Here is a 24,752-nt window from a genome sequence, read left to right on the forward strand (position 1 = left end):
TATTTTTTTCTTTTCATCACTATATTCTGATCAGCATAGCTTTTTAAAGTTATGTCTACAGAGCTGTGCGAGGGCTCATTTTCTGCAGAAAGATCTTTACTTTTTATTCATACCATTTTAAATGTTGCATGACTTTTTGATCAGTTTTTATTTCGTTTTTTGGGGAGTTGAAGCAACTAAAAAAAATATGGCGAATCAAACATTTAGATTTTTTTATGCTTATGGAATAAATATAATAGGTCAGACATTTAGGGACAAGGCGATGCCTATGCTGTTTAAATTTTTTATTGTTTATTTCTATTTTAATTATGGGGAAAGGGAAGTGAATTGAACTTTTATATTTTTAAAAAGTTTTTTGACTTTTTCATGCCTTAGGTGACTATAAGAAGCAATGATTAGATTGCTTCCCCCTTACATTGCAATGAATTGACTTTATAATACATTGCAGATTTGCTATATTCCTGCAGGGCTCCATAGGAACTACAACTGCAATAGCATGGATTTCTTCAGAGAGACCCAAGCTATTGCAGACAGGGAACAGCTCCCCCAATCGCCGCATGAGAGAAACGTTCTGCTCACATTTGATCACAGAATTTGAGGGGTTAAATGTCTGCTATCAGCATTAATCGCAGACATTAGCCCTGGGTGTCTACTGTTTGAAACAGCAAAAACATGGAAGCTATTGTGCCTGCTGATCTTGTGAGCGAGTGCTATCTTTAAAGACCTGACTTTTTGACCCTTTTTAACCGAAGGGGTTTAAATTTCTTTCATGTTGTATCAGATCAAATATTTAAGACTTTTTTCATTATCCAACATCCAGGTCAGCAATTTTAAAGTCAGGAAAGGCAGGAGCTACATGTCATGTCTCTGACATTTCTATATATTACACAGTACCATGGGGCTTCAGAACTCACCAGAAAAACTTACTAGTGTTGAGCGCGAATATTCGAATTGCGAATTTTTTTCTCGAATATCGCAATTTCGAGATTTCGCGAATATTTAGAATATCGCTCTATATATTCGCGAAATCGAATATTCGTTTTTTTTTTTTTTTTATATATTATATTTTTTTCTTTCCCACTTCCCTAAAATTGTTCTTACCTGTCCTTTGGATTCCTGGCTTCCTGGCTGCTCCAGTCAGTGGCGTTTTCAACTTACTGCTATATTCCATATTAGCTAAATTACAATCTAATCTATATGTGTATTTTACGAAATTTCGCAATAGTCGCAATTGCGATGCGAGTAATATAACACGAAATATTCGCATGAAGATTTCAACTTAGCACTGCTATACTCCATATTCTAGCCTAATATGGAATATAGCTGTGCTAAGTTAGCACTGCTATATTCCATATTAGGCTAGAATATGGAGTATAGCAGTGCTAAGTTGAAATCTTCATGCGAATATTTCGTGTTATATTAGTCGCATCGCAATTTCGACTTTTTCAAATGTTCTTAATATTGCTCTAACTTCGTCTTTTAGAAATTTCGTAATATTGCTCTAACTTCGTCTCTTAGAATATTACGAATATTCTAAAAGACGAAGTTAGAGCAATATTAAGAAATTTCGTAAAATACACATATAGATTGTAATTTAGCTAATATAGTGCTATAATCCCTTTTTTTTCCTGTAATTTTTTTTGCCTCTTCTGAACCTAAGTTTTGTAAAATATGTACACTATTAAAAATTATTACTATAGCAGTATATTAGCTTAAATACAATCTATGTGTATTTTACGAAATTTCGTAATATTGCTCTAACTTCGTCTTTTAGAATATTACAAATATTCTAAAAGACGAAGTTAGAGCAATATTAAGAACATTTGCAAAAGTCGAAATTGCGATGCGAGTAATATAACACGAAATAGTCGCATGAAGATTTCAACTTAGCACAGCTATATTCCATATTCTAGCCTAATATGGAATATAGCAGTGCTAATTTAGCACAGCTATATTCCATATTAGGCTAGAATATGGAATATAGCAGTGCTAAGTTTAAATCTTCATGCGACTATTTCGTGTTCTATTACTCGCATCGCAATTTCGACTTTTGCAAATGTTCTTAATATTGCTCTAACTTCGTCTTTTAGAATATTCGTAATATTCTAAGAGACGAAGTTAGAGCAATATTACGAAATTTCGTAAAATACACATATTAGCCTAGCCATAGTCATTAGCATAGGAACGTTGCCTTATACTATCAAGATAAATTTTCGCAATATGCGAAAAAATAATTTCGCGATAATTGGAATAATTGCGAATATTCGATTTCGACGAATATAACACGAATATTCATGCGAATATTCGCGAAATATTGCGAAATCGAATATGGCACCTCCCGCTCATCACTAAAACTTACTGCAATGCAATGCAACCTAGTTATGCACATTTATAGTAGCCAGCAATTTATGTCAGGGAGCCAGTTACTTTAATTCAAGCTTTGCGGAAAACTAGATAACGTTGCGTGACAAGTGGTTGGTCATTTCTCAGCTGATATGAGCTTCTTATGCCAGCAACAGGAAGGCATTACATAACCTAAATGTATATATGCTGAGAAGGGGAACGTCTCTACGCTCCACTCAGACCGCGAGTGGAGTGGTGGAAGAGAGAGAAGGGGCGCACAATAGAATAGTACGTTCGAGCAAATTAAGGTATAATAACAAAGAGAGAGAGAAGCTCACCTTGTCGGGTTGTGCTAAAAAATAGGCACAACTCTATTGTAGATCCAATAAAATCCAATTCTACATGACTGCAGCCGCAGGGAGTGTCTCTCCTGGAAAGGGGGTCCAATCCTCCAGAGAGTGTTAGTCACGAAGAAAAGTTGCTGCAATGGGCGCAAATTCACTGATGGAAATGGACGTGGGACTTCAATATAGATTTTTTATTTTTTTATTTGGAGTAAGCGCATGACCATGTAAACAACGCGTTTCGGGGACAAGCAGTTCCCCTTCATCAGGTTAGATGACAATACATACATAAAAGTGAATATTTATAATGAGAGAATGAGTGATGCACTATACCATGTGACCGTATCATGTGATCGCACCATGTGACCACATCTAAAGAATCAATTGGTTGACCACCCCCGCCCTCCTCTGTGATGTCATACACCGCGTGACCGCACCATGTGACCACATCTAAAGAATCAATTGGTTGACCACCCCCGCCCTTCTCTGTAACGTCATACACCACGTGACCGCACCTGCGGTCACATGATCTCCCTATCTGTTTTACCAACAACTTGTTATATAATAAACACTTAGAATCTTTTGATATTTTTGACATAATTGTTTTTATTTATGTAAACTTCACTTGGAATCTGCTGCTACTTTTAGGTTATGTGATTTGTGCACATTGCCACTAAGATGACACCCAGTGCCAGCCCCTCCCACTGTGGGCGGTACATGGGTGTGCTATTTGGTGTTTTTTTTTTTTTTTTTTACCTTTCTCTCATTATAAATATTCACTTTTATGTATGTATTGTCATCTAACCTGATGAAGGGAAACTGTTTGTCCCCGAAACGCGTTGTTTACATGGTCATGCGCTTACTCCAAATAAAAAAATAAAAAATCTATATTGAAGTCCCACGTCCATTTCCATCAGTGAATTTGCGCCATTGCAGCAACTTTTCTTCGTGACTAAATGTATATATGGGCGCAACTATAGCCACTACAGACATAACTCTTGCTATAGGGCCCAGATGTTGGGGTCCCTGTCAGGTGCAAGAACATTGTACCATTTAGTGGGAAATAACAATAAGGTGGCTTTTTTCTATAATGTGAGTTTTCTGATATATGATGCTATTATAAATACCTTTAATTATTGCTACTTATGCTGATGTTTACATTTTCTTGCGCTAGGTGGTTGAGGCCCCATCTTATTTTACTATGGGGCCCTATGAACTATAGTAATGCCTCTCTATTTATTGTAGATGAATATTTGAATATTTGAATCTTAAAGCAATAAATTTATTATTACCGGTTATGATATCACAAGTTACTAATTATATAATATTTTGTGATAATATGCTTATTACTAGCAATTAGAGATGAACGAAGTTTAGAAAAATTTGATTTGGCCGATTCACCAAACTTGGACAAGAAGATTTATCGTGAATTAATGTGTCACGAATAGGGTTGAGCGAACCCGAACTGTAATTTTGGACCCCCGACCTGAACCCGAACTTTTCAGTAAAAGTTCGGGTTCGGTGTTCGGCGACTTAATGGCGCTTTTTGCAGACATCCCAACCTGCAAAAACTAATTTCAGGGAGGGGCACTTCTCATTTCAGGGAGGTTTTCTTTTTTTTTTTCACAAACTTTTTATTACATTTTCCAAACATATGCAGTATCTGCACACTTTGCTCTATGGTGTGGAAGACTGGGCTCATTACCCTGCCCCAAATTATCATATTTATGTATATGATTAAAGGGATTCTGTCCCCACCTATAAGCCCTGTGAGCTAAACATATGCTCATGTCCAGGGTAGCATTCTGATTTCTAAGATGGCCTTATAAAAGCTATTTGTGGTTTTATTCTGCGGTAAAAAAGCTTTTACTAACCTGTCAATCATTGAATTAAGGTGCCCAAGCAGGGGAGGTCTGTGGATGCATGGTGCCTGGCCGCACACGGCCCTCCGTTCGTGCCCAGCGCCACCTTCTACTCCTCAGTGCCGCCTCTCCCTCCCTCCCCCTCCTCCCGCTTTGAGATCCCGCGCGTGCGCACACGCTCAGCCTGATGCGCCGTTGCAGACTGCTGGCATCGGCTTCCTCTTGCACTGTGCGCACGCGCCGAGAAGGGGACACTGCTACAGGTTGCCGGAAAGGTTTACTGCGAGTAAACTAGAGATGGGAAGTTCGGATGTTTCACATGAATCGGTTCATTTGAATCAGTTCATTCAAATGAACCGATTCATGAATCGAATCTTCGGTTCATTCGCTGAGCTGACAAGAAGCAAGTGAACCGAAGCTTAGGTTGCGCAATGCACATGCGCGGATGCTTTGATTCACTTGCTGACTCGCTGAGTCAGGAAGTTTATTCTTTAAAACCCTGTGTGTAATTATCCACCCCACTGTAGGAAAAAAAACAAGCATCCAGGGGGTGTCAATTTAACACTGGGGTAAATAATATAATTAAAAAGGAGGGTTAAATGTGTAAATGTATTTAAAAAAAATACATCTCTCTCAATAGTTATATAGCTACTGAATGAGACAGAAGAAGGGATGCCTTTAACATATATAGTACAGACCAAAAGTTTGGACACACCTTCTCATTTAAAGAGTTTTCTTTATTTTCATGACTATGAAGGCATCAAAACTATGAATTAACACATGTGGAATTATATACATAACAAACAAGTGTGAAACAACTGAAAATGTGTCATATTCTAGGTTCTTCAAAGTAGCCACCTTTTGCTTTGATTACTGCTTTGCACACTCTTGGCATTCTCTTGATGAGCTTCAAGAGGTAGTCCCCTGAAATGGTCTTCCAACAGTCTTGAAGGAGTTCCCAGAGATGCTTAGCACTTGTTGGCCCTTTTGCCTTCACTCTGCGGTCCAGCTCACCCCAAGCCATCTCGATTGGGTTCAGGTCCGGTGACTGTGGAGGCCAGGTCATCTGGCGCAGCACCCCATCACTCTCCTTCATGGTCAAATAGCCCTTACTTTCAAAGTTTTCCCAATTTTTTGGCTGACTGACTGACCTTCATTTCTTAAAGTAATGATGGCCACTCGTTTTTCTTTACTTAGCTGCTTTTTTCTTGCCATAATACACATTCTAACAGTCTATTCTGTAGGACTATCATCTGTGTATCCACCTGACTTCTCCTCAACGCAACTGATGGTCCCAACCCCATTTATAAGGCAAGAAATCCCACTTATTAAACCTGACTGGGCACACCTGTGAAGTGAAAACCATTTCAGGGGACTACCTCTTGAAGCTCATCAAGAGAATGCCAAGAGTGTGCAAAGCAGTAATCAAAGCAAAAGGTGGCTACTTTGAAGAACCTAGAATATGACATATTTTCAGTTGTTTCACACTTGTTTGTTATGTATATAATTCCACATGTGTTAATTCATAGTTTTGATGCCTTCAGTGTGAATCTACAAATTTCATAGTCATGAAAATAAAGAAAACTCTTTGAATGAGAAGGGGTGGCTTCCACTCTAGGATCAGATTAGGCTCCTCCCTGCTGCCAGCGTCTCTCTCTGCTCTGCTATCTGACTGAGCGGCTTCACACGGATCAGCTCAGTCAGAGGAATCGACTCCTCCGGTTCAGTGAACTAAATCGATTCAAAAGAACGATTCGTTCATGAACCGGACATCACTAGTGTAAACCTTTCCGGGATATATTGTTTCACATGCGGGCATCAGGGAGCCGCTATCTAATAGCGGGAGACTCCCTGAACGTCCGGGAGACTTGAGATCCCTGTTTTTAAAAGGCTGCCAAGCAGCCAATCAAGAAGCGTTTAACTCGTGTGCCCTTAGAAGCAATCACAGCCATGCCTACTAATGGCATGGCTGTGATTGGCCAGTGCAGCATCTGTCCCAGCATCTATATAAGCTGGAGTCACGTAGCGCTGCTTGTCACTCTGCTCTTATTAGTGTAGGGATAGGATCCTGCTTCTGTGAGGGAGAGAATAGGAAAGAATCTTTTATCAGTAGTGCTTGTTAACTCAGCGATCTACAGCGATTTGGTTTTGTGGGTGCAGTTCACAATTTTTTTACCCTGCTCTGAGCCCAGTGACACAGAAAAATAACTTTTATCTGTCTGTTAGTTATGTGGGCGTCGGCGGCCATTATATGCAAGTTCAGTGCACCAACAAAGCATATTTGCATTTGTGACAGTAAAATACAAGCTTGAAATACTGCAATTATATTCTGGGTTTAAAAAAACACTAATTTTTTGCAATACCCTTCATCTGGGGCCTTTGCTGCATTTGTCACAGTCCAATACAAGCGTTATATACTGCTGTTATATTCTGGTATTAAAAAAAAACACCCATTTTGGGCAAGATAATACATTTGCAGCCTTTGCTGCATTTGTCACATTCCACTACAAGCGTTAGATACTGCTGTTATATTCTGGTTTTAAAAAAACACCCATTTTGGGCAAGATAATGTATTTTCGGCCTTTGTTGCATTTGTGACAGTCAAATACAAACTTCAGTACTGCTGTTATATTCGGGGTTTAAAAAAACACCAATTATTTGCTAGACCCTACATCTGGGGCCTTTGCTGCATTTGTCACAGTCAAATACAACTAGCGTTATTTGGTAGGGCCAAATGCGGCTCTACGAATGGTGAGGCCAGAACAAGTACAGGCGATAGTAGATTGGGTGGCTGACAGTGCGTCCAGTTCCTTCACATTGTCTCCCACCCAGTTTCCTGCTGAAAGATCTGAGTTGGCACCTGCAGCCCATGTCCATCAGTCCTTCACCTCACCCTCTTGGAAATCAGCCAAGCAGTCTGAGCCCCAAGTCATGCAGCAGTCTCTTCTGCTTTTTGATGACTCTGCTAGCAGGGTTCCCCAGGGCCATCCACATAGCCCTGCCCCAGAAGTGGAAGCGATGCCCAACCACTTATGTTTAAAGATGAGTACATGGGAGGACCACCGCAGCATGTCTCGGATGATGACAAAACACAGGTGCCAACTGCTGTGGCTTTCTGCAGTGGTGAAGACTGAGTGAAAATGATGTGGAGGACAATAAGGTCCTCGACCCCACATGAAATCAAGGTCACGCGAGTGACCTGTGTAGTTCGGAGGAAGAGGCCGTGGTCGCACAGAGCCACTAGCACAGCAGAAGAGGGAGCAGGGTGCAAAAACGGGGCGGCCATCCCCTAGACAGTACGCCTGCTACTGCCCACTGCAGCAAGGGACTGAGAACACCAAAGCCAGCTCCAATGAGTTCCCTGGAGTGGCAGTTGTTCAGACAATGTGCTGACGACAAGACACGAGTGGTTTGCACGCTATGCAATCAGAGCCTGAAGTGAGGCATAAACGTTCTCAACCTGTGCACAACCTGCATGACCAGGCATCTAAGTGCAAAGCACGAGCTGCAGTGGAGTAGACACCTCAAAAACAAAGAAAGATCTCTGGCTCCTCCTGCTTCCTCTTCTGCTGCAGTCTCGGCCTCTTCATCCACCTCTGGAGTGACAGTGCCACCTGCCACCCCGCAAACAGAGGATCTGCCAGAAACGCCACCACCTGGGTCACCAAGCATCTCCACAATGTCCCATGGAAGCGTTCAACTCTCTATCTCCCAAACACTGGAGCGAAAGAGGAAGTACCCCCTACCCACCCGTGATCCCTGGCCCTGAATGCCAGCATTTCAAAATTACTGGCCTTTGAAATGCTGTCATTCCGTCTGGTGGAGACGGAGAGTTTTAAAGGCCTTATGGCGGTGGCTGTTCCACAGTACATTGTGCCCAGCTGCTTCTACTTTTCCAGGCGAGCCATCCCTTCCCTGAACAACCAAGTGGGGGACAAAATCAGGTGCTTACTACTAGTGTCCAATAGGACTAGTTACACCTATTAATCCTGCACCTACCTGATTAACTAAGACTTAACTTTTAATAATTTTTAATAATAGTACTTAAATTGATAACTAGATCTTTAAAACTTCCAGCAAATCACTGGCCTTGAAGTAACAATAGAGTTGCCCTGTCAGGACGTCGCCTGTCCAGGTTGCCTGCTAGTGAGTAGATACGCACTAGTGCCTAGCTGGCTGCGCGCTGCCAGTATAGTGTATAGGCACTGTGTGATTCATTGATACTGTAATAATAGGCTCCAGTGATGTACTGTTTTAAAATTAGAGCTTCACGCTGCCCCCCGACATGTTTCGCCGTGTACCGGCGTCTTCAGGGGTTAGGGCAGTGTGTGAGCTCACACACTGCCCTAACCCCTGAAGACGCCGGTACACGGCGAAACATGTCGGGGGGCAGCGTGAAGCTCTAATTTTAAAACAGTACATCACTGGAGCCTATTATTACAGTATCAATGAATCACACAGTGCCTATACACTATACTGGCAGCGCGCAGCCAGCTAGGCACTAGTGCGTATCTACTCACTAGCAGGCAACCTGGACAGGCGACGTCCTGACAGGGCAACTCTATTGTTACTTCAAGGCCAGTGATTTGCTGGAAGTTTTAAAGATCTAGTTATCAATTTAAGTACTATTAGTAAAAATTATTAAAAGTTAAGTCTTAGTTAATCAGGTAGGTGCAGGATTAATAGGTGTAACTAGTCCTATTGGACACTAGTAGTAAGGAGTTGTTATTTAACACACCACATCCTTGCACTTAAAGGGAAAGTTTAGTTTTTGAAGTACAAAATCAGGTGTGCACTGCGCAACGCCATCTGTGGCAAGGTCCACCTAACTACGGATATGTGGACCAGTAAGCACGGTCAGGGACGTTATATCTCCCTAACAGCACATTGGGTAAATGCAGTGGCGGCTGGGCCTGAGGCGGATAATAGTTTGGTGCATGTCCTTCCACCACTGAGGATTGCAGGGCGCTTCAGTTTGCCTCCTACTCCGCTTCCTCATCCCCTACCGCCTCCTCATCCAGTAGCGTAACATCTTGACCACCAACTTCAGCACAGCCAGGGGTAAACGACAGCAGGCAGTTTTAAAACTTATCTGTTTGGGGGACAAACCCCACACCGCGCAGGAGCTGTGGACAGGCATGGAACAACAGACCGATGAGTGGTTGGTACCAGTGAGCCTCAAGTCCGGCCTGGTGGTGTGCGATAATGGACTAAATCTCATAGTAGCTCTGGCACTAGCCGGTTTGACGCACATCCCTTGCCTGGCGCATGTGCTGAATTTGGTGGTGCAGAGGTTCCTTTAAAAATTACCCCGATATGTCAGAGCTGCTGCAGAACGTGTGGGCTGTCTGTGCACGCTTTCGGCGTTCTCACCCTGCTGCTGCTCGCCTGTCAGCGCTGCAGCGTAACTTCGGCCTTCCTGATCACCGCCTCATATGTGATGTGCCCACAAGCTGGAACTCCACCTTGCACATGCTGGCCAGACTGTGCGAGCAGCAGCAAGCAATAGTGGAGTTTCAGCTGCAGCACGCACGGGTGAGTCGCTCTGCGGAACAGCACCACTTCACCACCAATGACTGGGCCTCCATGCGAGACCTGTGTGCTTTGTTGCGCTGTTTCGAGTAGTTTACCAACATGGCCAGTGCAGATGATGCCGTTCTCAGCGTTACTATCCCACTTCTAGGCCTCCTTGAAAAAACGCTTCGGACGATGATGGAAGTGGATGTGGCACAGGAGGAGGAAGAGGGATCATTTCATAGGGTTTCAGGCCAGTCATTCACAAGTGGCTCCGAGGGTGGGTTCCTGCACCCACAAACGGCAGGTACACAATTGTCCAGGCAGGGCACAGTTCTGGAGGATGACGAGGTGGAGGATGAGGAGGAACCATGTTCACAGCAGGGTGGCACCCAGACCAGCTCATGGCTATCACTGGTGCGTGGCTGGGGGGATACAGAGGACACATACGATACACCTCCCACAGAGGACAGCTTTTCGTTGCCTCTGGCAGCCTGGCACACATGAATGATTACATGCTGCAGTGTCTCCGCAACAACCGCCGAGTTGCCCACATTCTAACTTGTGCTGATTACTGGGTGGCCACGCTGCTGGATCCCCGTTACAAGGACAACGTACCGTCCTTAATTCTGTCACTAGAGCGTGATCGTAAGATGCGCGAGTATAAGCGCGCGCTGGTAGACGCGCTGCTGGTGGCATTCCCACCTGACAGTGGGGGCACAGTGGAAGCACAAGCCGAAGGCAGAGGAGGAGGAAGAGGTCGCCAACACAGCTGGGGCACCACCTGCACCTCAGAAGGCAGGGTTAGCATGGCCAAAATATGGAAAAGCTTTGTCAGCACGCCAAAACAACCAGCACCACCAGCTGATATGGAACGTCTTAGCAGGAGGGAGCATTTCAGCAATATGGTGGAGCAGTATGTGTGCACACGCCTACATGTACTGAATGATGGGTATGCCCCCTTTAACTTCTGGGTCTCTAAATTGGGCACATGGCCTGAGCTTGCCCTTTACGCCTTGGAGGTGCTGGCCTGCCCTGCAGCCAGTGTATTGTCTGAACGTGTGTTTAGCACGGCAGGGGGCGTTATCACAGACAAGTGCAGCCGCCTGTCCACAGCCAATGTGGACAAGCTCAAGTTCTTTAAAATAAACCAGGCATGGATCCCAAATGACTTGTCCGTACCTTGTGCAGAATAGACATGTATACCGGCCTTACCCAGCCATTGCACAATTGCTCATTGTTGTATTTTTGATATTTCCCACTCTTTTGGGGTGTACCCTAATTTAAACAAAAACAATAAAAAATAAAAAATAAAACCAAAAAACAGTGTTGGCTACCTCGCCGTCCTCTACCGCCGCTTCCACCTACACTGCTACATCCACTGCCTCCTCAACCTACTACTCCATATGGACCTCCAAACTCATAGTTCAAGATTTTTTATATTTTTTTTACGTATTTTATTTTAAGTAATTTCACTAATTTGTCTAATACATTGTTGGGTTACATATCCCAAATTTTTGGCTGTGATATACCCCTGCTCTCTAGTGGACAGGTTAATAAATTTCACTAATTTGTCGGTTACATTGTCGGGTGAAATTCACCAATTTTTGGCTGTGATATACCTCTGTTCTACCTAGTGGACAAGGAAATACATTTCACTAATTCCTCTGTTACATTCTTAGGTGACATTTTACAATTTTTGCCGTGAATAAAGCCCTTCTCTGCATAGGTGACAGGGACCTAAATTCGAAAAGATCGTCTGTTACATTGTCAGGTGACATTTTACCAATTTTGCCGTATACAAACAGGGACCTAATTTTTGTAAAATTGTCTGTTCAATTGGTGGGTGACATGAACACAGTTTTGCCGTGAATAAACCCCTGCTCTACATAGTTGACAGGGCTTGAAATTTTAAAAAATCGTTTGTTCCATTGGTGGGTGACATTAACCCATTTTTGCCAATAAAAACCCCTGCTCTGCATAGGTGACAGGGAATCAAGTCACGTCTGCTGGGACCAAGAGAAAGACTGAATGTAATAAAAGCCTGAATATTGTCTGGAATCAAGTTTACCCAAGTAACGCTGCTGTTAAAATTTACCAAGATCTGGACATAAGTTATTCTTCATCCCCTAACTCAACATTTCCCCTTTATTTGCTTTGGAGCCTAAGCCTGGGGTCCCACTGTATTCAGACCTGACACCCATAATGTGCAAAAACAGGTATATGCTTTCCAAAAGTGCATACCTGGAAACCATGTGTTATAGCAAATTGATTATCAATGAGATTGACAATGTTCTTGCTCTCTAGCGCCACACTGGCAGGTAGGACAAAATGGGAACTACAAGCAAACCGAAAACCTTCAATTTCCGCATCAACCTTGCCAATAGTAACAGATGGAACGTTTTTAGAGGACTTTTTTCTTTTTGTTTCTTTATTACGCTCAAAAAACTCCCTAAATCTCCTAGAGGGGCAAACATTTGCCAAATGATTTATACCTCCACAACAGAAACAAACCCTCCTCTGAGAGCTGAATCCTTTATTATTAGAGGCAAGCAAACCCAGCTGCATGGGCTCCGGCTCAGAGGGGATTGAGAGAGACTGAGGCCCCTTCGCACTGAATGAGACCGCCCCACTGTCCTTGGACTGAATATGACAGGAAGGAGTGATCTCTCCTCTCTCTCTAAGACGCCTGTCAATACGAACAGCCCGAGACATGGCAGACTCCAAGGAGGCAGGTCTCTCATGAAACGCAAATGCATCTTTCAACCCCTCCGAAAGACCATGGCAAAATTGACTTCAGAGTGCAGCATCATTCCAACCAGAATCAGCTGCCCATCTCCGAAATTCTGAACAGTATATCTTTGTGGACTGTTTACCCTGGCATAAAAGACGCAGTTTAGATTCAGCCAGAGCAATACGATCCGGATCATCATATATCTGACCCAGGGCTACAAAAAATGAATCCACCGATCGGAGGGGCCGTGCCCCCACCGGTAGGGGAAAAGCCCAAGACTGAGCATTATCCCTGAGCAGCGAGATGATGATCCCCACCCTCTGCTCCTCATCACCAGAGCAATGGGGAAGTAGGCGAAAATGGAGTTTGCAAGCCTCTATAAAACGAACAAAATTCTCACTACCCCCGGAAAACGTATCCGGAAGCGAGATCTTAGGCTCAGAACAAACTCCATGAACGCAAGCAGAACCGGTCACCTGAAACTGAGAGACAGTTTTACGGAGATCTGCTACCTCCAGTGAAAGACCCTGTACGCGGTCAATCAAGGCTGAAACCGGATCCATGCTTTAAGACGATTATGGCGGTTTATAATGTCACGGACTGGTGTTGCAGAAAACTAGAAGTCGCAAATAAAGATCCAACTGACTTGATCCCAAACTAAGGAACATATGGGTGAGCCCTATAAAAGCCCTAGAGCTCTCCCTGACTGCTCAGCCCATGCAAAGATCTTTATCATAGAAAATCGCATGTCCCCGTACCTAAACTGAGTGACACCTGAAAACCCCTCTAATAGTGACGGGACACGACCACCGGCTCCCTGCACTCAATACGGAGGGAGTCAGGGTCACCTAGAATCAAGCCAACAGGAAAACACAAATAAAGGAATAGACTTATCTGAGGCACCAGCAGTTGTAGCATCTAGAAGTGAGCACAATCCAGGAAGTAGTATAAACCGCAAAGTGAAGCAGTATGGGAGGGGATATAAAGGGAGGCGATCACTGCTAATAGATGACAGTTGGGAGAGGGAGAAGAGATGACAAAACGAAACCAAAACAAAAGAACATCATGCAGGAGGTACTGAAGAACATATGTCAGAACTTCTCAGAGATCTGGCGGTGACAGCAGTATTTTCTCTGGCCAAATACCGTAAGAGGGACTGAACTGAAGACATCCTGATGAATACTGAACGGAATGCTTTCCATTCAGAATGCATTAGGGTAAAAATGAAGCGGTTTTTTTTCGGTATTGAGCCCCTGTGTTGCAAGTGTGAAAGTACCCTAAGCAGTGAGAAAAGAGTTAGCTGGCATCCCCAAAAAAAAAAATGTCCAATTTTTGTCACCCTAATGATAATGATGTAGGTGCGCAGGTCCCCCAAGCCATCCAACTCCAATCAAGTAACTTTGAGGCTTACTGGCATTCAGTCAGATGAGGGCTGGTTTTGAATGTCCTATTGCACACAATGCTGCTAATGTAGGTTATGCTGACTACCTGTCTCATGGATAGATTGTTGGTTTGCACATACCCGGCATTTGGCATACAACCTTTGTGTGATTGTCTGTTACATGTTGTCTATTGTATAGGTAATGATTTATTTTAGAAATAAAATAATATAGCATCCATAAAAAGAAATGATTAATGATAGGTAAAAAAATATTTCTAATAAAAGTTGATTAATGATAGGTTAAATAATAAATATAAAATAAAGGTATGGATGAGAGATAGCATAATAAAGATAAAGAGAAGCTATATAATAAGTGAAAAAATATTTTAGCTTTATCTATTGATAAAAAAAAATCTAGAATATTTGTGATTATGAAGATATAGCACCGGTCCAAAATGTGGGCCTTTTTTACATCTGCTGAGAGGGAGGACAAACTGAACTACTATAGAGACATCCTATGTAGCCTATCTGTGCCATCGTCCATCCTCTTGCAGGCCTGACCGGGGGGCCCTCTGCACTCGCGTTCCACTGCCATGGCTGCTGGGGAGGGGTGGGGTGGTAGGAGCATACCAGCTCCATCAGCAGCAGCCTGAGTCTAGAGTCTCTGATGAGCAGCTTTCTTCATCCGCCTATGTCACGGATGAAGTAGGGGAGAACACCAAAAGACAATCAAGAAGGAAGGGGAAAGACACTAGGCCTCACCGCTAGGGAAGGAAAAGGGTCACCACCTATAAAACCCTGCTCCTGGCCCTAACTCCTATCTGTATGGGCACCTCTCGATGGTAGAGATACCCATACACGGGAACCTAGAAAACCCTGGTGACCCTCAGATGCCCTAAAGATAATGACTGGGCAGAGACCACCTGTTCCTTCCCTGGTGAATGAACTAGCATCTCACTGAGGCCTAGTAAACAACCGGGGGGGGGGGGGAAGGGAATACAAAACACGACAAGAGGAACACTTAACTTCAGAGGATGAAGGATGAACAGGACTTTAACACGAACCACACTCCAGCTCTTCCAAGACCAAATGAAGCTATCCCAAGCAAGGAGTGATGGGAAAATTCAGACTAAATAGGGTGTGGTAGAGGTCACATGATCCACACCTAAACAGGAGGTGTGGACATACCAGCAACACACAGACAAAGTGAAACCAAAAGAGGCTGTCAGATTACTAATGCATAGATAATCTTTCAGACCTTCTGGGACCTGTCACCGATGTGACAGCCTAGTGAAGAAACTACTCACCAGCAATAGCATCTAGACCTGGAGCAGAACCTGAACTAGCAGGTGGTGGCTTACTTGGACAGCATCCTGCCTCCCCATATTGAAGATCCGCTGGACTACTGGACAGCCAAACTGGATTTGTGGCCGTAACTGGCATCAGCAGCAGCCTGAGTCTAGAGACTCTGATAAGCAGCTTTCTTCACCCGCATAGTGAAGAAACTACTCACCAGCAGCTAGACGTAGAGCAGAACCTGAACCAGCAGGTGGTGGCATACTTGGAGTTCACCCTGCCAGCCGTCATTGAAGAAGCGCTGGACTACTGGGCAGCCAAACTAGATTTGTGGCCGTAACTGGCAGAGTTTGACCTGGAAAAGCTGTCCTAACCGGCCAGTAGTATGGCATCAGAGCGGGTGTTTAGTGCGGCGGGGGTCATAGTCACCCCAAGAAGAACTTGCCTGTCCACCCAAAATGTGGAGAGACTGACCTTTGTCAAGATGAATCAGGCATGGATCAGCCAGGATTTCCACCCACCAATGCCTGATGCATCAGACTAGATCAGCCATGGTGCCACACTAGCACTTTGACCGGTTTCTTCTGGCTACCTGCTTCAGCTACTATTCTGATGCTGCCACCCGCCTAATGCCACACATCTGATGCCAAGTTCTCCTTCTTTCACCCACCATCTTCAGCTGGTACTGGTATTGCCACCCACCTCCACACTATGTCACCTTGCCACTCTGTGGCCTACTGATGCTGCTGCCACCTCCACACTATGTCTCCTTGCCACTCTGTGGCCTCCGGATGCTGCTGTTGCCACCTCCACACTGTCATTGTGCCTCTCTGTGGCCTCCTTATTCTGCTTCCACCTCACCACTATGTCATAGGGCCACTCTGTGGACTTCTCATGCTATTCCTATTCTCCCCACTTCATGACTGGGCCACTATTTTGCCTTTCGGCCTGGCTGACATAATCATTTATTTGACCCTTCTTCTGATCTGTCATGAGGAAGGGAAAATGAGACGCACAATGGATCCTCTCTGTATAGCAGCTGTAAGAATTGGCTTGTGATTTAGTAGCCAAAAGAAGTAGGTACAAAACAAATATTCCATTCACGTGTCATCTCTGTTTTGCATCCACTCCTGGTTTCTTTTTTTTTTTGGCATTAGCAATACTGATGAATTACTGACCAAATGCTGACCGAGTGAAGGCTCAACAGACAGGATCTGTATTTTGGGGGTTATTGTTCAGACAGATCGGAGGAAGGGCAAAATAATCAGTGACGTCAACACAAACTTACTGCTGACACCCTCTCCACTCTGTCGGGGGGGGCTCTACTTGTATAAGCGTTTAATAGAACAGGTTCTGTAGGCATCTGTATGGAATCAGCTGACGACAGAGTAAAAGCAGTGCGCTTCTTCTTGGGGCTAACATCAACCTGTAAGGCTGAGTTCATACATCAGTTTTGGCCCCGTGACTGCCCAAATAAGTGAAGTGTGCAGTGATTCTAAAAGTGATGCCTGTCATCTGCATGTCATACTGAGTCACAGTATTATTCCACTACCACAGCAGACTCCCTATATGTGTTACTGCAAGGCACAGTGTTCTACACCAGTGATGGCCAGTTCGCCGTGTTCGCCCGCGAACACATGTGGGCTGCCATCTTAAATCACAAGTCCGGCGAGGCACAGATAAGTCCTTACCTGTGCCTGCGCCGCGAGCCGGTCTGAAACAAATGCGGTCACTGGGAGCAGGCAGTTCTGAGAACAGCCCGATGAAGGCCCCTGGTGGCTGTTCTCGGAACTGCCTGCTCCTGGTGACCGCATTTGTTTCAGACTGGCTCGCGGCGCAGGCACAGGTAAGGACTTACCTGTGCCTCGCCGGACTTGTGATTTAAGATGGCAGCCTGCATGTATTCGCGGGCGAACATGGCGAACTGGCCATCACTGTTGTACACTACTATAAAGGCTCTCTGCAGCCAGGAAATAGCATTTTTTTAACGCGATTCACCGCAAATAATTTCGGATCGAACCAAATTTTTTCTGAAAATTCTGCGAACAGGCCGAATCGAATATTTTTTTTATTTGCTCATTTCTAACTGCCACATAACACTCTACCGGAGACAGAATAGCGATTCTTCATTCTTATCATAAGCAGTTTCCTGCGCCTGCCCTTACCCCTGATTGGCTGATCCAGGCTGTCTATCAGCCTCTGAGCCAATTAAGAGAAGCCCTCCCTCCCACTTCCAGTGTCATGTGATCCTCCATCTTCCTCCTCCTTTGCAGATTTCCCCTCCAGTATTCACAGTAAAATGTCCAACACAAATCAAAAATCTTTTGATTCGTTTGGTGGATGGAGTTTTGTGAAATCCATAACAAATTCGATATGTTTAAAATCGGTTTGCTCATCTCTACTCCACATTTGTGTCAGTCTCCAGACCAGGTACTTATCCACCTCCTTCATGTCCTCCTCAATGGACTACTCTTAGCCCGGTGCTCCTTCCTCCACATGCCAGCACAGATGCCAGGTCCCTCACCTCCATTTGTAGCTGGTGCTCCGTGACAGCTCTTCCCCCCCACATGTCTGCACGGACACAGAATCTCCTTGTTTTCCTTTTGCGGCGCTTAGGCCAGTGGTAGCACCTGCCGCCAGCATCCTTCTTCTGCTCTGGCCAGATCTTGCTCTCCATGCAAAGAGCTTGTTGTCAGTGTATAGGGTGCGAGCGTTCTCTTCTTTCTTATATTGGCGCGCCCCTAAATTTTACCCAGCCTATGGCTGGTAACCATTATGTATATATAGGCACCTTCTTCACCAGGAAGGTGCCTGAACAATATTGATCCCTAGCTTGTCAAGTTCCAGTGTGAAGGTGTTCCATTGTTCTTGCTAATACTGTGTACCAGACCTCAGATTATGTTTAATGGACTTCGCCATATTGTTTACGGACTTTGCTATATTGCTGCCAGACCTGACCTCGGACCTTGTACATGGACTTTGCCTTATTTCCTCCTGTCCCAGATCAGATCAGCCTCTTGTACCATCTGGAGGTCAGTCCAGTGGGTCCACACTCAGGTTCCATTTCCCTCGTGTTCCAATCCACCTGGTGTACCCCTAGGAAAGTCTATCCTCACCATCAGAGGTATTGTAAAGAATGAGGGGTGCACTTAGCCATCACCCTCTGAGGAGACTGGTCAAGTGGGACAGTGGGTTCACACCCGCTGATCCATTACAACTACCTTCTGTCCCCAACAGAAAAAGGGAAGAGCATTGCTTCCACTTCATCTTCCTCATTTCATATGTGTAAACTGAAGCATTGCCATGCTGTCTTACAAATGACGATCCTAGGTGAGAAAAGTCACACAGAGGATCAGTTGTTAATCTGCATCAAGCAGGGAGAAATAACACATGCTCCCTACATGGTGCATGTGATTAGTTTGATGTTTGCACCACTTTTTTGAAAAATATCATGGCTTACAGATGTTGCTGACCATGTCCAGGAGACTGACTGCACATTTCAGCTGTTCTTACATGGCTAAGAAGGCCGTCCTGGACTTGCAGGAACAAAACTGTCTGCCTTTGCACCGCTTGATCACATTATCCCTAAGCCTGGGGTCCCACTGTATTCAGGTAGGAGCAACGTGACACATATAGGCTGAACCACTCGGCATTCCAACTAAAACCGGGACGCGATAGGGCCCTGGGGGGTGGTGCATTGCAACCACACAGCGTGCAAACCACCCGTGTCCTGTCATCAGCACACTGCCTGAAGAACTGCCATGCCAGGGAACTCCTTTGTGCTGGCTTTGGTGTGCTATGTCTCTTGACGCTTTGGGCAGTAGCAGGCGGGCATACTGGCTGGGGGACATCTGCTCTGCTTTTGTACCCAATTACAGTTTCTTTAAACACAAAAAATTGGTAGGTCTCACCAACCCAATTTACAGGTTGATTAACTATTATATTTCCCCGCCACTGGTGCTAAGGAGCAGGATTGCACTGAACAAAAATGCCAACAGGTCACCCACAGACTGAACAGTACGATTAAGTATGGTATTTCTGTCTCTCTGGTGCAAAGGAGATGTGTTGCTCCGATCAATAATGCCTACAGCAGCGTCCTGTCGTTAACTATTAAGAGCAGAATAGCACACCATTTGATCCAGCATTTATGCATGCGTAGTCACACAGTGTGCTGGCCAATCACAGCCATACCAATACTAGGCATGACTGTGATGGCTTCCAAGTGCCCACAGCTTAAAAGCTTGTTGATTGGCTGCGCTGCTGCAGCTTTTCAACAAGCTTTATTTAATCTACGAACAACGAATGCGGACACTGACTTTGGCATCAAAATCTCTTTTCGGCTTCGGTACCCGGACACCAAAATGTCCGGTACGGTCCCAGACATGGCGGTCCGGGTTCACTCATCACTACAAATGACTTAACAGAAAAAAATCAAAATGGCCAATTCGCTGTTTGTCGCTTTACCTCCCACAAAAACTTTGATCGAAAGTACAGATATTCCCGGAAAAAAATTATACCTGACACAGCTCCATAGCCTTAATAGTAAAAATATGGCAATGCAAATAAAATATATTTTTTATTATTTTTAATTATTTATATTATCATTATTATTTATTTTAAAGCGCCATTTATTCCATCGCACTGTACATCAAGGGAAGGTTACACATACATAAAGAAAAATACAAATACAATACAATACCCATGAAACTATTAAACTGGCACAGAAGGAGAGAAGACATTTATATAATTTATATCAATATATATATGGTATTGTTTTAATCGTACAGACCCAGAGAATGAAGGGAACAGGTCAGTTTTACCATGTAAGGAACCCAGAATATATATTTTTTCCCCAATTACACCCCATTTAGATTTTTTTTCTAGCCTCACACTACATTGTATGCAATATCACATGGTGCCATTACAAAGTACTGATTATTTAGCAAAAAACAAGTCCTTGTGCTTCTATGCAAGTGGAAAAAAACATGCAAAAAAGAACAACTTATAGCTCAGGAAAGTGAAAATGAAAACACAAAAATGAAAAATAATCGCTCAGTAATGGAATGTTTAACATTGTCAAACATATGTTTACCCATAGCTATATATGTCAGTGTCACTCATTTACCCAAAGCAAAAATTTGGGGGGGAGCAAAAATTTGTAAACAATTTAAAAAATGAGATAATGAAGGAGACCTCAGAATGTTTTATACCAATTTCCATGACAATTGGAGCATATTTGATTCATGTAGAATCAATTTGGGCACAATTCGATTTTTTTTAACTATTTTACGAATCGGACCTGAAATAAATTTCAAGAAACCAGACCAGAGAATCTTGTTTCTCACAGTCTGAGAGACTTTGTGCTTTTTGCAAACTGTCATATGTATTTTACTGAGCAGATTGGTGGAGTGCTGCAGTGATGGTTGACCTTGTGAAAGTTACTCCCATCTAAACACAGGTTTTTTGGAGCTCAGCCAGAGTGACCATTAGGTTCTTGATCATCTCTCTTATTAAGACCCTTCTCCCCCAATTATATGGTTTGGTATGGTGGCCAGCTCTCAGAAAATGCTGATTGTACACTTATTGACTGTAGATTTTTTTGGGGTGAAAGAAAGATGCAATTGTACAGTGTCCAGTGCAACTACTGTATGATGCTTAAAATATCATCAGCAGGTAGATTGTTTTTGTTATATTAATTGAGCTGCTAGATAGCTCCTGTACATAAAAACAGTACTGTCTCTTTAAAATTGGATGTGCAGTACAACAGAGTCTGTATTTGTGTGAACAGCTTAAGCCCTGTAACACACGCAGTAAACTTGCCCCATCCTTTCCCTAGTGCTAAAACCTTTCCATCAATCTACCTAACTAAATATATCTTCCAAATCCCTAACACTGTCACTGTAAGACCCTAGAATGGATGTCTCGAGTGTCTAATTCACACATCAGTGGCGGAGCTCCGAATGGTGTCTCTGATTGGAGATGCCATAGAGCCTAATAGACAAATAATAATAATAACAACAACCCTCCTGTGCAAGCCTGTTAGCTAAAGCTCTGCAAATGGTCACATGATCCTCCATCTTCATCTTCCCTGACCTGTTTCACTCACCGATATACTGAATCTGATATGTGAAATGGCCGGTGCCATTTGGCGCAATTTATCCAAATTGAATTGCAAAAACTTCAGCATCGTTTGGAAGTAGAAGTTTTGGGAAATTCATAACAATTTTGATTTGTTTAGTACTTAATCATTGAACTCTGCTTATAATACATGAGTCAATGTATTATGTCCATAAAATGAAAGGTAGAATAACTTACAATTCTGCAAAGAGTCTTATTTTCATTCACTAGTTTTTCTAATGACAGCAGCTCAATTATCTCACTAGGTAAGAGTGCAGAGGCTCGGTCCTGTTTATTTGCCAATCTGAAAAACAAAAGAAACATCTAGAATGCGTATTTCATATGTTGTATTTTTATTAAAGGAAAAATAACTTAGTAACATAGTAAGAGTTTGTTAGGCCAAAAAAAAAGATTTGTCCATCCAGTTCAGCCTGTTAAATAAGACCTGTTTTTACGTTCAGAATATCAATCCTTGGCTAAATATTGTCAGGACTCCTAACCCCTCAAACTTTCTGGTCACTGTTGATCAATGGGTTTGTAAAAGGACTTTATGGCACTTATTTATATATCCTGTGTTGTCCACACAGAGGCCTTGTCCATAAAATGGCTGCTGATGGAGGGTCGTGTGACCAGGCAAATCACTCAGACTCCCCTGTTCAGATACACTGCCATCTGCACTTGTCCTGTTGAGAGTTTAGCAAAGGTGCTGTGTGTTTGAATGGTGGGGACATGACATGGAGGTGATTTTTATGGTCCAGGGGCGTAGCGTGGGGGGGCCAGGGGGGCCGTTGCCCCGGGCGCCAAACTGCAGGGGGGCGCTCCGGCGCCGGCTGAAAAGTTTTTATATTGTGCATTTTTTTCAGGACGCGCAACGGCCGGCCAGAGTCTGAGGCAGAGAGCTGTTTAGTGCGTGCGCCCGCCCGGCCCTGATGATTCATTTGTGCGGTCGTCGCGGCGGGCGCACTACTGTGTTGGTTAGTTAACTGTTAACAACTAGACAGTCTGACTAATTAACATACGGTACATGGGTGGCGCCGCCTCCTGCTCCTAGTGGCAATCATTAGGCTGGCCGCTGGCCTGGCTCCCTCCGGCTCCGCCCACTTTCCAGGCGGGAAACACAGTGCGGAGCGCGGGAGCCAGAGCCAGCAGAAGATTGCCTGGAGCAGGAGATGGCGCCGCGGCAGAAGACAGACTGAGTCCACTAGTCAGTGTGCACTGTGTCACTTCAGACTCCAGTCCAGACAGAGAACTGTTGAGTCAGAGACTGACCAGGCCCTGAGTCTGAGTGAGCCCTGAGCCAGTGAGCCGCCCTAGAAGAGTCCAGAGTGACAGAGTCCAGTCCAGACTGTCCTGAGACTACTACAGAGCAGAGGTAGAAAGGGAGTTAGTGGCACTAGTAGTGTAGTGATTAAGTTGGGTGGCCATGTCAGATATCACAATGATGACCTCCCTCCCTGTCCCTGAGTCTGTGTGTGGGGGGATGGACGATGGTGGCTCAGCTGGTGGGTTTACAGTGTGCACCACTGTCTGAGCCAGGCTGAGCAGCATGCAATAATAATGGTAATAAATCAATGAGTGAAGTGCCAGATCTCTGCCAGGCCAAATAGGTGGCGTGGCAGTCTGGCATTCATGGTTCTGATGTGGCAGCTTATAGGTATACATTGGGGCCATAATATATAATAATTATATAAGGGGGCCATCATTAATTATACATAGGGGCCATTATATATTATAATTATACAGAGAGGCTATTAATAATGGGCCCTCTGTATAAATCTAATATATAATGGCCCCCCTGTATAATTATTACCGTAAATATTATGGCCCCACTGTATAACTATAATTTATAGTTATACTGAGGGGCCATAATATATAATAATTATACAAGGGGCCGTTATATATTATACAGAGGGGCCATTATATATAATAATTATACAGGGGGGCCATTATACAGTATATTAGAATTATACAGAGGGCCCATTCTCAATAGCCTCTCTGTATAATTAAAATATATAATGGCCCCTATGTATAATATATAATGGCCCCTTGTATAATTATTATATATAATGGCCCCTCTGTATAATATATAATGGCACCTTTGTATAATTATCATTTATTATGGCCCCTCTGTATAACTATAATATATAATGGCCCCCTGTAGAATATATTATGGCCCCCTTGTATAATTATTATATATTATGGTCTCTCCCTTGACCATTCAGTAAATGGAGGGTACACACTTTCTTCTGTTGGGCACTCCCTTTCTTGGGTTCCTGCCTGGTGGAAGTTGGGGTGTTTTTGACTGATGTTTGGCAGGGTTCAAGGCAGGAGGTCACGTAGAGTGAGGACTAGCAAATGTTGGAGTCAAAGACCAGGTCCAGATGGTCAATGCATTATAGAAGAGTGGTGGGCACCAAAGCAATATACCCTCTCCATAGGCAGTAAAGTCCATAGCCATAAGCAAGCATTACATCTGCTGTCACACACAGTCCCTTGTGATCCTAAAGGGTCTATACTATATAGACTCTTTGCTTCCTTCTCTCAGAGGTCTGGCACTTGTCCTTAGCATATAGGGATTGGGAATTCTTTGCATTAGAACTCACACTGCACAGGCACATTCGGCTTCTCACGCTCTGGCTGCTTAGTTCAGACATTCAGAGTACACTAGCTGTCCAACAGAGGCAGAAGGTCCAGCCTTCCTTCTGCTGAGTAGGGAACAATAACTAAGTTGCACCACCTATATACAGCTCTTGGGATCATACTCAAGCATAGAAAGAACATTAAACCTTAATGGCAGATATTAACCCTTTTAGCAGTGAATAAATGTGCCTCTGCCAGCATGATCAATTCTGTCAAAATAGGTATATTGCCTGGAAGGGTTGATCACGTTGATTAAAACAATTTCTTTATAACTTGCATGGATTCTGAGAGATCATTACTTTTATCTTTATGCAAATTAGGCAGACAGCTACTGTTAAGCCCCCTGGTTCTCAGTACTCTCCTGCCTCCCCTTGATTGACAGGGCTAATAGCGCCTGTGCTGTGATTTATTAATAATTATTGATGGTCCAGTTATATCTAGTCATTGGAGTCAGTGGGTTTTATCAAAATGATGCATTCCACTAGAAATGCATGTGCTGTGGCTTATATGTCAGTCATTGG

The 24,752-nt window shown here is 43.8% G+C and overlaps 1 protein-coding gene across 1 annotated transcript in view; it reads right to left on the reverse strand.

Moving 5' to 3' along the window:
- Nucleotides 1–24,752, reverse strand: part of ARL13A (ADP ribosylation factor like GTPase 13A) — a 101,151-nt gene that overhangs the window by 34,163 nt on the left and 42,236 nt on the right. Inside the window, exon 4 of the mRNA XM_040406283.1 lies at nucleotides 21,790–21,895. Coding sequence (XP_040262217.1) covers nucleotides 21,790–21,895 — 106 coding nt within the window. The remainder of the gene's footprint in view (nucleotides 1–21,789; nucleotides 21,896–24,752) is intronic.

This window comes from Bufo bufo, chromosome 8 (genome assembly GCF_905171765.1).
Source record: "Bufo bufo chromosome 8, aBufBuf1.1, whole genome shotgun sequence".
NCBI lineage: Eukaryota > Metazoa > Chordata > Amphibia > Anura > Bufonidae > Bufo > Bufo bufo.